This window comes from Haliaeetus leucocephalus, unplaced genomic scaffold (assembly GCF_000737465.1).
Source record: "Haliaeetus leucocephalus isolate CR32 unplaced genomic scaffold, Haliaeetus_leucocephalus-4.0 Scaffold76, whole genome shotgun sequence".
NCBI lineage: Eukaryota > Metazoa > Chordata > Aves > Accipitriformes > Accipitridae > Haliaeetus > Haliaeetus leucocephalus.
In genome coordinates, this window is record NW_010972512.1 from 456,194 (window position 1) to 470,191 (window position 13,998).

At 61.3% G+C, this 13,998-nt stretch overlaps 3 protein-coding genes across 3 annotated transcripts in view; 2 read left to right on the forward strand and 1 right to left on the reverse strand.

Annotated features, from left to right (window-relative positions):
* Positions 1–13: 13 nt before the first annotated feature.
* RPS28 (ribosomal protein S28) lies at positions 14–514 on the forward strand (the record flags this gene model as incomplete). Its single annotated transcript, XM_010581914.1, has 3 exons — positions 14–103; positions 183–309; positions 395–514. Coding segments are annotated over 2 exons (213 nt in total), but the record flags the coding sequence as incomplete, so codon positions are not given.
* Positions 515–3,842: 3,328 nt separating this feature from the next.
* Positions 3,843–9,313, reverse strand: KANK3 (KN motif and ankyrin repeat domains 3). The gene is made up of 10 exons (XM_010581926.1): positions 9,277–9,313; positions 7,262–8,974; positions 6,919–7,018; positions 6,564–6,770; positions 5,931–6,018; positions 5,347–5,566; positions 4,858–5,000; positions 4,333–4,533; positions 4,144–4,242; positions 3,843–3,899 (listed from the first exon to the last, which is right to left on the reverse strand). Exons 1-10 carry the CDS (start codon positions 9,311–9,313, stop codon positions 3,843–3,845), a joined length of 2,865 nt encoding a protein of 954 aa, XP_010580228.1.
* Positions 9,314–12,943: 3,630 nt separating this feature from the next.
* Positions 12,944–13,998, forward strand: part of ANGPTL4 (angiopoietin-like 4) — a 41,652-nt gene continuing 40,597 nt past the window's right edge. The window contains exon 1 of the mRNA XM_010581937.1: positions 12,944–13,051. Coding sequence (XP_010580239.1) covers positions 12,944–13,051 — 108 coding nt within the window. The remainder of the gene's footprint in view (positions 13,052–13,998) is intronic.

Genomic DNA, 13,998 nt, shown 5'->3' on the forward strand with positions numbered 1-13,998 from the left:
TGGACCGGGACCGGGACCGGGGACCGTGCGCTCACCCTCTGCTCTGTCCCCGCAGGTAACCAAGGTGCTGGGCCGGACCGGCTCCCAGGGACAGTGCACGCAGGTGGGTGGGCCTGACTAGGCCGGGCCTGAGCGGGGGGAGCGGTGCCGCTGGGCCGGGCTGACCCCGTCCCGTCCCGCAGGGGCGTGTGGAGTTCATGGACGACACGAGCCGCTCCATCATCCGCAACGTGAAGGGACCGGTGCGCGAAGGCGATGTCCTCACCCTGCTGGAGTCGGAGCGTGAGGCCCGGCGGCTGCGCTGAGACGGTGAGGCCCCGGGGGCCGCCCGGGGAACGGGGAGCGGAGCCTCGGCCGCCTCTAAACCGGCGTGGCCTGCGCTGTTCTCTTGCAGACGATGAAGCCTGCCGGCCTTTCCTCGGAGCGGTTGGTCGGTATCTGCTGGGCCAGGCGCCGGCCGTGGCGGGAGAGGAGCGTGGCGGTGGTGTTACTGCAATAAAGGGTTTGTCCAGTGGTCCCTTGCCCGGGTCTCGCTTCTTGAACGCGCGAGTGCCGCGGTTTGTCACAGCACTTACGCCCCTGCCCTTTGTTGTTGGGCTCAGCTGAGGGACAGAAGCACACGCTGCTTCTTGCTGGGGTTACACGTAACGCCTTCATCATACTACTACTGTGTTCCCGCGTTTTTATTAACCTGTCACAACAAAAATAACTCCCTGTTTTGATTACAGTAGGCTTAATCCTGACCTTGCTGGTAAGCGTTTTTCTGTAGGTAACCAGTGAAGTGGCACTACTAAACTTACTGGACTTCTGTGGAATTTAATGGCAAGTTGAAAGTTGAGCGTTGTACCAGGTTGCAAAGCAATAGCGTGCTGCTTCTGTCTTTCTCTCTTCAGTAAGCTATTCTATAAATGCTGCTGTCTTTCCTGGCAGTCGCCCACAGAGAGCAAGTGCTCATGTCTCTCTCCCCTGAAAGGAGTTAGTAAATCAGTCTCACTTATTTTCTTCCTTGGCTTTCCCTGCCACCACACAATCAGCTAGAAAGATTTACTGTTTTAGGCAGTTACATAAAGTAAAACTAAGGGTGAAAGGATTAGGAATGAGCCTGAATACTGTCACAGTTCAAGGGCTGGTTTTTAAGTACTGGTATTTTCCATCTGGTAATAGAGTGATACTGCTTTGTGCTGTGTTTGAACCAAGTCAGGTCTGCAGCTCCTGATCCTGTGGTCTCTGATGGGAGTGTTCTTCATCCTTCAATGTCTGAACTTGCTTAAGGCACTTTAGTGGCAGATGGGATAAAGGATTTGAGTATCCTAAAGCTGAGGAGAGCACTTCTGGAATAGATGTTCAAATCACTGAACTTAGGCAGACAGTGAGAATTGCTGCCAGGGTTTGTGTTGAAAGAGTGTTTGTGGGTTTTTTTTTCCCTCCCACGGGTGTTAGTTGTGCCCTGGTCAGCTTATGGGCAGCCTGAGGTGGATTTTGTGCTCTGGAGAAAGCCCTTGTCAAAATATGGTTGTGCTGTCGCTTTATATAGTTCTTGGTTCTTCTTTGGTGGTGTTTCAGTTTTCAGAGCATTGGGTGAGTCTGTGCTCCCCTGATTCGTGTGACACAGCAGAGCTCTCGGGAACTACTAGCTATGAGTGCAAGAAGTCCACCTCAGAGTTTACTTCTTTGGCTGCTGTTTGTTCCCTGTACAGCTTTAGCAATGACCAAAGAGCATTTGCTGTGGCAGCTGCCAGCCCTGACTGTGCTGAGTGACTGAGACAGGAGGCATCAGCTGTGGGTCAGTGGCCAGACAGAGGTAAAGTTGTAGCAGGAGTGGCTCAGAGCAGCTGTAGCCCTTCCCGAATATCCCCATGGGGTCAGCGTGGCCCTTGGCCATGTGAGGAAGGTGATTTTGAGAGTGGGGATACAATCTGATGATTGCTCTTTAATAATGCAGCTTAGTATCAGAGCACCAGGGTGAACCAAGGGTAGTGAAGGGCTATGTCTGGTCCCAGCATCCTGCTTGGTCCTGTGAAGTGAAACAGGCCAGAAGACACCACAGTACCCAACTGGGACAGTTCAGCTGGAAGAAAACCAGACTGATGGATGTAGCCAGTTCATAAACTTGCAGGGAATTAATTGAAACATGCGGGCACCTGCTCAGGGCGAGGGCTGTGCCAGGCTGTCCCTCTGATGAAGTTGTTCTGGGGGTTTTATCTTGAGCCAGACAAGGAGGCAGGAGACTGCTGATGGATGGTCACTGTAATATTTCAAAATAATTTTACTTTAAAATTTATTTATATCTTAAAAATAAACATCAGTATTAAAATATCAGTAAACAAACCTGTGAGACCAAAGCAGTGAGTATGGAATACATAGAGAATAGTGTACTAGAGAGTGGCTGTGAGCATTGTATATTAACTTCAGTGCAAAGCTGAAACAGGCCCACTGCGAGGACAGCAGCGTGTCGCCTAGAACAAGTTTCTTGGAGAGCATTTCCCAGCTTGCAGTATGGCTCAGACCAGGCCTTGGTGGGGCAAGAGTGATGGTGAGAAAGGCTGGGCCAAGGAGCAGAAATGGGGCTGTGATACGCATTACCTTTGTGAAGGATTCAGAGCAGAGCCGGCTTCACATGCAAAAGCCTTTTTCCTCCCAATCCTTAGTCCTTACCTTGTCTGTTCCCACCCTGCCTGGTGCACACACACTCGCACAGACATACACACGTCTTCCGACATACGCATCCATCTCTGCGGGCTCTAGGCTCTCTCTGAGCTCTTCTTGCTGATCTCTTTTTTTTCTGGAGCTATCCTCAGCTGCTCTCCTCCCCTTTGGGAAGGAAAGTGGGCAGAGAGGGACTTGGTTGTGGGCTCTGGTTGCCTGCACAGTCAGTGGCTATGAGACTGTTTAAAATGGGAAATGTTTAGGAGGTAATTGCTATCTTTCCCTTGGAAGAAGGTCCCTGCTCCCTGTGTGGGGTATTGGGGTGCAGTCTCAGTCCCTAAAGGTGTTCATGGCTCTTGGCCCCCTTCTGTCAGCTTGGCTGCAGCCCCGAGTGCCCAGAAGTTTTGCTCCCATTGAGCAAATCAAACCACCAAGTGATTTCATGTTGAACTCCATCCTTTGACTGAGCAATATAATTTTTTTTGCTTTGTGTGCTTGTGCTCGAAAAAATTCAGATTTCAGCCAGGAAAGGAAATGCCAGAAAAGAAGGGCAAGTATTTCAGTCTGGAAGTGCTCCCAGCCTGCTTCTGAGGCAGTGTTAACCAGCTCATTTGTGTCCCCTCTCCCATCACTGCACAGGACTCTCCTGCTGAGCACCTCTTTCCACGCAGTACAGTGGGGTCCAGGAGCTGATGCTCGCCCTCCTGCAGCCCTGCTCCCCGTCGCCAGCTCCGCTGCCTTCCTGGACCTGCCAAGAGCTGGCTAAGAGAGCAGAAACCAGGTGCTATTTCTGCCGGGTTTGTTTTGTGCTGTTCCAGTGAGTTAACGACTTGCAGAGGGCTCCAAGGTGGTGCAGCTCCAGCAGTCGTGGCAGAGAGCAGGGCCGATGGGGAGCAAAGGGGATGGGGCTGGCTTTTACTCGCTGCATTTCCCACGCCGAGGTCACTGGATGCTTGGCTCCTCTGTCACTTGGTGGAGTGAGGTGGCTGTGCATGGGTCGCTTCCAGCAGTAGAGACGGGTGAGCGAGGCCCAGGGATGGTGCCTGCTCTATTGACAGGAGAATTAAAGCATCTGCAGCCACAGAGAGCGATTCAGCACACAAAGGAGTGGCAGGCAAGGGGACATAAATTACAGCCCAGTGCTGATGGTGGCTGGCTGGCACACAGCTGACCCCTGGCTGGATCCAAAGATCACTCTAATTTGGTTTCTTGGGGCTCCCAGGGCTCTTCGTGGCTGTCAGTGATGTCCCCTGCTGCAGAGAGAGCAGAGTCATGAAATGTCACCAGAGACCCCTCCGGCAACTCCTAGTCAGGGCCAGCCAGGCTGATTCCCTGCTACTGAGGATGCACCAAACATGTGGTGCCTGGGATGCCCTGCTCTCACCCCTGCAGCCCCTTCCTGGGGAGCATTATCTGTGTCACAGCCCTGTCCCCCCTGCCATGGGACCACCTCCATGGTCCTTGTGTGGGGCAGGAGGGGGGGGCTGCAGTACTCACGGGCAGCTGCGCCTTCGTGCCGTTGAGGTGGGCATAGAGGAGCACGGCGATGTTGCTGTGGCCAGCCTCCAGCGCGATGGCAACAGCATTGTTCCCATCCTAAAAAGGAAGGGAGAGCACTTGGGAAGAGGTTTGGAGACAGGATGTGGGGTGGGCAAGCATCCCCAGGTCCCAGCGGCAGAGGCTTACACTGTCCACAATGGAGATATTGCAGGTGGGCTGAGCCAGCAGCAGCTTCACGGTCTCCACGCGGCCGTGCTCGCATGCGCACATCAGCGCGGTCGAGCCCTCCTCATCCTGCAGGTTCACGTCAGCTCCGCAGGCGAGCAGGGCTTCCACCATCTCCTGCCGGCCGTGGCTGACGGCCAGCATCAGCGCCGTCTGGCCAGCCTGCGACACAAGGGGATGCTGCCAGGCTGCTCCCGCCCCGGCTGTGCCACCCACTCTTCCCAGTGCCCCAGGGAAGGACTGCTGCTGTCCCCAGTGCCCACATGGTCTCTGAGCACCTCCCTGACTGGAGATTACGTGTGGGTGAGACCTGAGAGCCCTGATGCCAGGCAGCAGGAGCTCCTAATGTGATGCCCTCCTCATATACCAGCCCCTCCAGGTTTTGGAGCCACAGTCCTCCCTTGGAGGAGCCAAGTGTGGCCCTGGCCGCTGCTTGGGGATGGGGGGGAGAGGGACAGGCCATGGTGGCCCCCAACCCACACCAACCTGGCTGGCCTTGGCGTTGACATTGCCCATGCTGAAGAGCCTCCTGACCACGTTCATGTCATCCTCCTGCTCAACGGCCGCCAGTGCTGCCAGCATGAGAGCTGTATAGCCGGCTTTGTTCTGGTGGTCCACGTTACAGACCCCTGCAGGGATGGGCAGAGTCAGGGGGGCTCAGGGTGCTGCGGGGCTGGTGGGAGGCACAGACTGAGCCATGTGCCTGGCTGGTGCCCTGCCCAGGGTGCTGCAAGCCGTCCCAAAGCCCCGTGGGCACAGACCTGCTGATGGGTCCCCCCACATCAAATCTGGGCTCCGAAAGGGCTGGGGTGGCTGCTCAACCCCCCCCACCTATGCACGGACACAGCCCAGGGCAGTTGTCCCTGCCCCTCTGCTGTCAGCACCTTGCCCCATGCCTTGCAGGGCCAGGACCTGACGTGGGGTACAGAGTGGGATGGTGGCAGGGGGACATTTCTGGGGGTGGGGGGCACTGACCCGTGTCTAGCAGCAGCCTCACGATGTGGAAGTTGGAGTGGGAGACGCTGTAGTGCAGGGCTGTGTTGCCGTTCCCATCTGCCAGGTTCACCACGTGGGCCAGGAGAGCTGGCGAGACCTCAGCAAAGGCCAGGAGGTGGTTGGCGACCGTGTCAGGGATGGATGACTTCTGGCTGGACAGACGGAACCACTCCTGCAGGACCAGGCTGCTGCTGGCAAGCTGTGGGCAGTGGATGGGGCTGAGCTGGGGACCATGGCTCCACACCCCCCCAAGCCTCTGCACGGCCCTTTCCCCCAACCCCAGCACCCACCCTGCTGCTGCCGGCCCCAGTGGGGAGCAGAAATGCTGCTCCAGAGGGAACTGGGGGAAGGCAGGACCCTGAAACCCCAAAATCATGCTGGGATGGCCCGAACTGAGTTCACGTGGGTTTTGGGGTATCTGGGATAAAGCCTGAAGCAAAGGGCTGTGTTTTGGGGGAAGGTGCTGAGCTGGGCTTTGCTGGCCCATCTTTGGGGAGGGCCAGCCTCAGGGGGGACTCCGGCAGGGGCTGGGTGAGCCATCCCACCCGCAGCACCCCACTCACCACCTCTTTGCTCTTGGTGGCACTGGGGTGGCCCAGGTGGGTCTTGACGATGAGGCAGGCCTCCCGCATCCTGGGGCTCAGCTCGAACCTGGGGAGAGCATGAGGGCGTCTGCGGTGGGGCTGCATTGCCCCACCAAAACCGCACCGGCAAGGAGCACCCGGAGTCCCCTCCGCGGAGCCTTTGCTCCTCTCCCCGGTGCCTACGAGCCTCCACGAGCTCCCCATGGTGCAATGTCCAGCCCAGTGGCTGCACCCCGGCAGCTTCAGCCTCTGCAAACCCCCATTGAACTGAGCCTTACATGGACACGCTCAGGCATGATTTACCCACTTGTAGGCCAAATTTTTTCCTTTTGTTGAAAAATGCTATTAAGGGCTGTTGGTTTTTTTTTTTTTTTTGTCCCTCTCCAAACTTTCTTCTGGAAAGAGGCATCTGGGGCCTCGGTCTCATCCTTTCCTTAGCAGACCCAAGAAGCTGGAAGGACTTTTTCCTGCCAAATGGTTTCTGCAGGAGCTGAATGTGTTTTTCCCATCGGCTGCACCCAAACCAGGGTAGATGCCCTGAGTCGGCAGGGCTGGTGCTGGCCCGTGGCTCCCAGCTGCACGGGGTGAGGCGCCTTCCCCATCGGCACTTACTTCTCCTTTACCTCGGGGGGCTCCGGCAGGGTCACGCCGGCCCCCTCACGCTCCTGTCCTGGCTCACGCTCGCCTTCCTCAGCCTCCTCGTCCGAGGTTTCAGTGTCCCCCAGCTCCTCGCTGTTGGAGCTGTCGGCTGAAGCCTTCTCAGAGGAGCTGTCTCCTTCTTCCTCCTCCTCCTCCTCCTCGCTGGATGTGCTCTCATACCTGCACAGAGGGAGGATGCTCAGTGGCAATGTGGCACCCAGCTGGTCCCCTCCAGGCCCCCCCTCATTGCCACTGCCCCCAGTCCAGGACGGAGATGCTGGGGGCCGGGGCTGGCCCAGGCGTGTGGCAGGAGCCCCTCGGCACGTACTCCCCGTTCAGCACGCCCACAAACTGCAGGCTCTTCTTGCTGCCGTCGGCCTCACTCCGGGGGGGACCATCCCGCTTCTTCATGATGGACTTCAGGGCTCCTGGGGGTAGACAGATGGGTGTCAGGGGTGAGCGAGCAGGAACCTCCCCCCTGGTGCTGCCCGGGCACCCCAAACCCACCAGACTCCCGGGCGGGCATGGAAGGGACGTGGGCAGAGTGCAGGTTGCTGCTGTGACACGGGTAGCATTGGCCCTGCAGGCGCTGTCCCCAACAGGGCCACCCTCTCCCTTCCCACAGGAACGTCCCAGCCCAGACCCTGGTGTCATCCCCAGTGACAACTCACCGGACGCAGGGCTCGGGGCAGCTCCAGCATCCTGCGCCGCGGACGGGTCCCGGCCGCTGTGCGTTGTCTCTGGCGTGGCTGCCCTGGGGACCGGGCAGCCCTGGCACGTCCCCCCCATTGCTCCTGTGCCCTGTGCTGAAGGGCCGCTCGGGGCACGGCCCGCACCGGGCTCCATCTCGCCCGCTGGGACGGTGCCGCCCACGTCGGTCTGGCTGCCCTTGTCTTTGCACCTGCCGGCCGAATCGGGTCCGACCGCCACGTCCCGCCCGTCGGGGCGGCAGCCCACCCCGACGCAGGTGGTTGGTGGGCAGCACTCCACGCTCGCCTCTGCCGTCTCCAGGGGGTCGCCGGCCGCCCGGTTCTGGGTCACCACCGCCGCCTCCACCAGCGCCTCGGCCACCTGCGGCTTGGCCGTCACCTCCTTGTCCACCCGCCCGCGGGGCCGGCGGGCGCACACCTCCAGCCGCAGCTCTTCCAGCTCCCGAGTGGCCTCCCGCAGGTGACCCTCCATCAGGGCGATCACCTCCTTCTGGTGTCCCACTGTCTGCTGCAGCAGCTCCAGCTCCCGCTCTGCCTCGCTGGTCAGCCCCAGCGAGGACTCCAGAACCCAGACGGCCGCGTCCCTGCGCTCCCTCACCCCGCTGTCCGGCACGTCGCCGCCGTCCTGCTGCGACCGGTAGTAGAAGACCGCGTCGGTCATGGCCCGGTCCTCGCCCACCGCCACGGAGCGGCACAACCTCTCGGCGGCCCTGGGGCTCCTGCCCGGCCAAGCCCTGCCGCCCCGCTCCGGCACGGCCAGCTTCTCCGTCAGCTTCCTCAGCTCTGCGACCTTGCTCACTCGCCCCTTTGCCGGCTCCGTTTCGCTCTCCGGCCCCGCTCGGGGTGGCTCCTCACCCCCCATCACCACCTCGGAGCCAGGGGGGTGGCCAAAAGCCTCGCCGGGCTCTGCCGACAGCTTCTCCATCAGCTTCGCCTTCTCCCTCTTCAGCTCGCAGATCTGCATCTCCAGGAGGGGGATGGTTTTCACCTGCTCCTCCAGGTCCCGGAGCTGCCGCAGGGCTGTGGCCATCTGCTCCCGCACGTGCTGCAACGGTGCAGCGCTGAGCCCCGCCGCCGGCGTGCTGCGCCCTGAGCTGCCAGGGCTTGCCCGTCCCCAGCCTGCCTGGCCCTCGGTGCCCGCCGGCACCCAGAGGGACGGCTGACTCGGGGCACCCGGCGGGCCACTGCGGGAGGGACCACCGATATCCTGCAAATGGCCCTGCTCCTGCTCCAGCCTTCTGCTCGTTTCCAGCAGGGTCTTCTCCACCCGTGGGTTGCTCATGAGGCACTTGCGGGTGGGAGGTGGGAGCAGCCGCACCGGCGGCGGCGGCGAGACGGGGTGGGAGGTTGGCTTGCTCAGGGGCTCCAGGGGTGCCCGGCCGCGCGGGGACAGCAGCAGCGCGGTCCTGCCCTCCTCGCTGGCCGTGGAGGCGAGGGACTCGGTGGAGGTCCAGGCACTGGCATGGCTGCTGGGGCTGCGCAGGGCACTGGGTGGCTGCCGGGCCCCTTTCGCCCTGCGAGGCAGCGGCACTTTCTTGAGTGTTTGGCCGCTTTCGATGTCATTGACGTATTTCAGGAAATCCAGGTCCAGGAGGAAGCCGTAGGGCGTTTCCACTGAATACGAGCTCTTCTCCCCATCATCCTGGTCCCGGTACAAGAATGGGCCCCCAAGATCTGCAAGAGAAGCAGGGATGGTTAGGCAGGGATCCCGTGGAGACAGGAAGGCTTTCCCAACTTCATTATACTGGGATTTGCAGCCTGCAGCCCTGCTCCCTGCTGTGATGCTGCTGGCAGTGAGCCCAGCGGATGGCCCGTCCCCAGCACCCTGGGTGCCGTTGAGTGTCACAGGGCACCCACTCTCTGCCGGGGTCAGTGCTGGGGGTGAGGAAACCCACTGGGACAGGACAGGAAAGCTCAGCCATTCCCCTCATGCTCCTTCCACCGCTCCTGCCTGGTGACAACCCCGGTCCCTTTACCTGGGAGGTTCTGGTTCAGGGGTGCAGGCTGAGCCATCTTCTCCCTGGGATGCTGCTGACCAGGGAACCATCAACCTGCAACAACAATGGGGCCACATCTGGTGAAACCCTGTAAATGGGGAGGCTGGTGAGCCCCACGTGTCTGCAAACCACTGCCCCCCACCCGGGGAGCACCCCATGGCCGCCCCCCCACCATCCGCCAGGCCCCTCTCGCCTCCCTCCAACCCTGGTGCCGCGGGTCTGAAGCTCAAGCCGGCGGCCGGGCAGGCAAGTGCGGCACTGCCTGCAGGGCTGGGGATTGTTTGTACATTTAAGGAATGCTTCGCAGCCCGGGCTGGGATGGCCGCGGTGGTCACGCTGCCAGCTCCGAGGGTGCAGAGTCATGAGTCAGAGCTCAGCTGCGTTGGGGAGCAGGCTGGAAAAAAAAAAAAAGAGGCTGCAGCCTTTACGGGTGCGATTCTCAGCGGAGAAGTTTGCTTTGGATAAAGGGAATCGATGCTTTTGCAAAGCCACGTGACCGCAGGCAGCTGCCAGCACCCATCAGTCGCTGGGTGTGATGTCTGGCTTCACTGCCCGGGGTGAGTGGGCTTGGGGTGCCCTGCGCTGCCCATCCCTGCCTCGGGGGTGTCTCAAGGGCCGGTGACCCCTAGGAGGGACCTGGCTGCTTTTCCCTGTTGATAATGCAGGATAAGGCACGGTGGGAGGCGAGGGGGAATGAAATGGGAGCCTGGTTTTCCCAGGAGCCAGGCACGGGCACGCTGGAGGAGAGCCAGAGGGATGCGGCTGCGGTCCAGGGGTGAGCTCACGGCTGGGGGTGCTGCCAGCTGTGAGAGTTCAGCTGGGACCTGCCACAACATCTGGCAGCATCTGGGTGCCGGGGCCCAGGTAGGAAATGCTCCTGGTGGGATTGGGATGGGGCAAACAGACCCCCCGGAGCCCCCACTGCTGCTGCACATGGTGTCACCCTCCAGGGACCCGCCTCGTCCCTGCCCACGGGCTGCAGGTGGCCACAGGGATGCGCAGCTGTCGGTGGGCAAAGCATTTGGCACCAGGCTATTTTCAGAAGAAAGCAGGGGAGGAGGCATGCCGCAGAGAAAAGGAAGCTCAGGCACAGCCCTGAGGGAAGCTGAGGCTCAGCGCTGCGCAGAGAACAGCGCCAAGATCTGGCCTTGGCTGCAGAGAGAAACACCCGCATCCATCCCCAAATCCTCTGCGTGCGAGAACCGGAGGATCCAGACTCTTCTAGCAGAGATGCTGCGGCTGCCCCTGTCACCCGGCCCAGCTTGGGGAAGATGTGACAGCCCCCGGCTTGCACCCGCTGCCCATGACGATGCCACCTGCTGCTGCCCAGCCCTGGCTGGGCCACTGTGGCCACCAGCCCGTGGCTCGCCCTGACCACGCAACTGCCAGAAGCCGGGGCAGCAGCTGTGCTGCAGGCAGACCTGGGCCAGGCTCAGGCTGGGCACCCAGGTGACGTGGCAGCTCCGCGACAGCACCCCTTCCACATCCCTTGGGAACACCCCGGCTCCATGCTGGCACCCCACCATTCCCATGCCACTGGCTTCATACCTAAAAGGGTCCACGCATCCCTCGCCTCGCCTAATCCCTCCTGCCCCAGGAAGCAGCCGGCTTCCTCCTCCGCACAGCCCTCGCTGCAGGTAATTAAACAGCGCCGGGGCCAGGGCAAACTTCCCACCGGGCTCCGCGCACGCCGTAAATCAAACGGGAGGAAGAGGGAGAGCAACAGGAGCCAGAGCCAGCGGGTGTGTTTCCTTGGGGGAAGCAGCCGTCAGCTCCCTTCCGCCGCCCGGCTGGGTATTGTCCTGCCTGGGGCTGAGCCAGGAAAAGCCGCCTCCGCCGGGACCCTGCCAGGAGGTCTCCCGCACCGCTCCTCCCGCCTGTGGCAAAGGTGCCCTTTCTGCCCGTACTGCCCCACTGTCCCCTCCGCTAACCCAGGGACACACTGCTTGTCCCCCCTGCCACCTCCTCCTGACCCTTCAAGCTGACACCAGCAGCTGCTGTCAACTGGGCAGCTGTGCTGCCGTCCCCAAAGCCAGGGGAGATCCTCCCGCAGCTCCCCTGTGGCTCTTGGCCCCCATTACTTTTGGTCCGATGGGATGGGCTGGACCCAGGGCAGGAGCTTCTGCGTTCACCCAGCTCCGAAACAAAGGCCCAGGCCAGGCAATGGGACCTGGAGGCTCCCAACCATGTGCAAATTGCCCCGGGAACCCCGCGATGTGCAAAACCTCACAGGATCCCCGCGACGTGCAAACCCCTCTGGGGGGCTCGCAATGTGCAAACTGCCCCTGGGCTGCCGGTGGGCTGGGCTGAGCATCGAGGTGAGGTGAGTGGCAGGCTGGATTTGAGCCAGTAAGGATTAGCAATGGAGGTAGACGGTCCCGGCACGCAGCAGCGGCGAGAGGGTTAAGTCCCCGCGCCCTCGGCCCAGCCACCGCTGGCACCTGCCGGGGCTTGGCCACACAAAGCCAGCCTTGTCCCCGGCCGGCCGGCATCACCACGGCACCGGTTCAAAGAGAAGCCGCTCTCCACCTGGGCTGAAGTCCCGACGGGGAGGACCGTGCCGGCCACTTTGGTGCCAAAGGCTGATTTTTGGCAGTGTCGGCCGCTCCCCTGGGCACCGGGGTTTGGTGCTGCCAGGGCTGGGCACAGGGACCCCTGGGTGCCGCAGGCAGGGCACCCTGCATGATCCCAGCTTCCTTCAGAAGAAATGGAAGCATTGTTTCTAGCCCCGGTGTTTCTGCAGAAAAGCAGGATGGTACAAAGCGAAGTGCTGCTGGGGAGGCTTGGCAGCAAGAGGAGGAGGAGGAGGAGGATGCTCAGGGACCCAGTTGTCCCTGTGGAGGCAGGACTACACTTCGCCCTAGTCTCGCACTTCTATTTCCCCCTCTTGCTGTCGTACCGATGACAACGCAGGAAACTTGGGGCCAAAACTGGAGCTGCTCCACTCAATTACAATAAAAAGCCATGTTAGGGACAGGGCAGCCTGGGCACAGCTTGGGTACCATCCAGTATCCGTGCCCCAGCCCCAGCCAACCCTCTGGGACCCCTGGCCTCATGGTCAACGGGGCGATCCTCCCTCTGGAACCCCAAGCCCCCTGTCTGGCAGGGGACAGGCCTGGGGGAGCTATTTTTAAAGCTCTGGACTCCTTTGGGCCTTTCCCTTGCCAGAGGCACAAGCGGGGCAGCCCCCATCCCGTCTCGGCCACGCGCCGCTGTGCAGCCCAAGCCACTCCACTGGCGTGGCCGGGGCCAGACACAGGGAAGGCTCTCCCCTGCTCTCCTCCCGAGCCAAAATACTGAGGTCATGAGGAATGCGAGAAGAACAGAGTCCAGAGCAGCCCTGGCCAGTGCGACTTGATTTATCTCAGCGAGGCACGCTTCCCCGAAGCTGTGTGCAGGCGATAAGCCCCGAAGCTCGGGGCCGAGGCTGTTCCAAAGTTAAAGGGAAACCACTGAGCAAGCACACGGCTTCCTCCACTGCTAGTGACCTGCCAGGATTCGGGCTTCTCACACGGTCCAGGTCATGGGTGCCCGTCACCTGCAGTGTCACCCGCCAGCGCTGCAGGATGGGCGCAGATGGGAGGTATCCAAGGCTTATCACACCTTCCCAGCCACTCATCCTGTCCCCATCCCCTGCCAGTACGGGATGGCCCATGCTTTGTGCCACCTGCTGTCCCTGCACCCGCTCGCCCAGGCCACCTCGGCCATGCTATCCAGGCTGGGGCTGCTCCTGGAGAAGCTGGATCCTGTGCGGGTGGGTGTGCCGGCACTGACCCAGAGAGGGAAGGGGAAACGCTTCAATCTTCTCAGCAGCCTAACTTCAGGGTTGGGCTGTTATTTCTGGAGCTGTCGTCATTGTCGGCCCGGTCGGTCGGGAGGCCACAGGGGCTGCTCGGGCTCTGCAACCCACTCCAGCACCTTGGGGACCTCCCCAAGCTCGCACAACACCTGGACAACAGGCGCACAGTCCGTACGCAGACGTACTCACATGGGGATCAGGTCTATGTGTCCTGTCACACCTACAGCTGCATAGGGCTTCTGTATCTCCACTAGAAAACATCTACCACTTGTCCCGCACCCTCACCGCAGCTGCCCACCAGCACCTTCCACCAACAAACACCTCCCTGATTCCCTCAGGGCTGGTGACAACGCACAGAGTCAGCAACGAGCCCCAAAGGCCTGGGATCACCCTGCTGCAAGGAGGTGCTCGGGGATGAAATTGTTAAATTCGCACCCAGGGCGCACAGGCACCATTGGGGTACATGCACAGCGCCGGGCACAGCCCCATGGCGGGTTCCCCATGTGCACGCAGGGAGCACCCTGAACCCCGCAGCACCCCACGTGCACTCCAGCACCCCAGAGGGGCCTGCGGCAGCCTAGGGTGCCCTGCCACACCCCCAGCCCTGTGGGTCCCCAGCACCCTGGGGGTTCTGCAGCACCTCGAGCCCTGAGGAGCCCCAGCACCCCGGGGTGCCCCCCAGCATCTCCAGTCCTGCAGGTCCCCAGTGCCCTGTGGTGCCTGCAGCACCCCCAGCCTTGTGGGTCCCCTGTACCCTTGGGTGCTCCACAGCACCCCCAGCCGTAACAGGTCCCCAGCACCCCGGGGAGCCCACCAGCACCCCCGCAACCTTGTGGGTCCCCAGCGCCCCCGGGAGCCCCATAGCACCCCCAGCACCCTGCACGCCCCTGCACGTCGGGGCG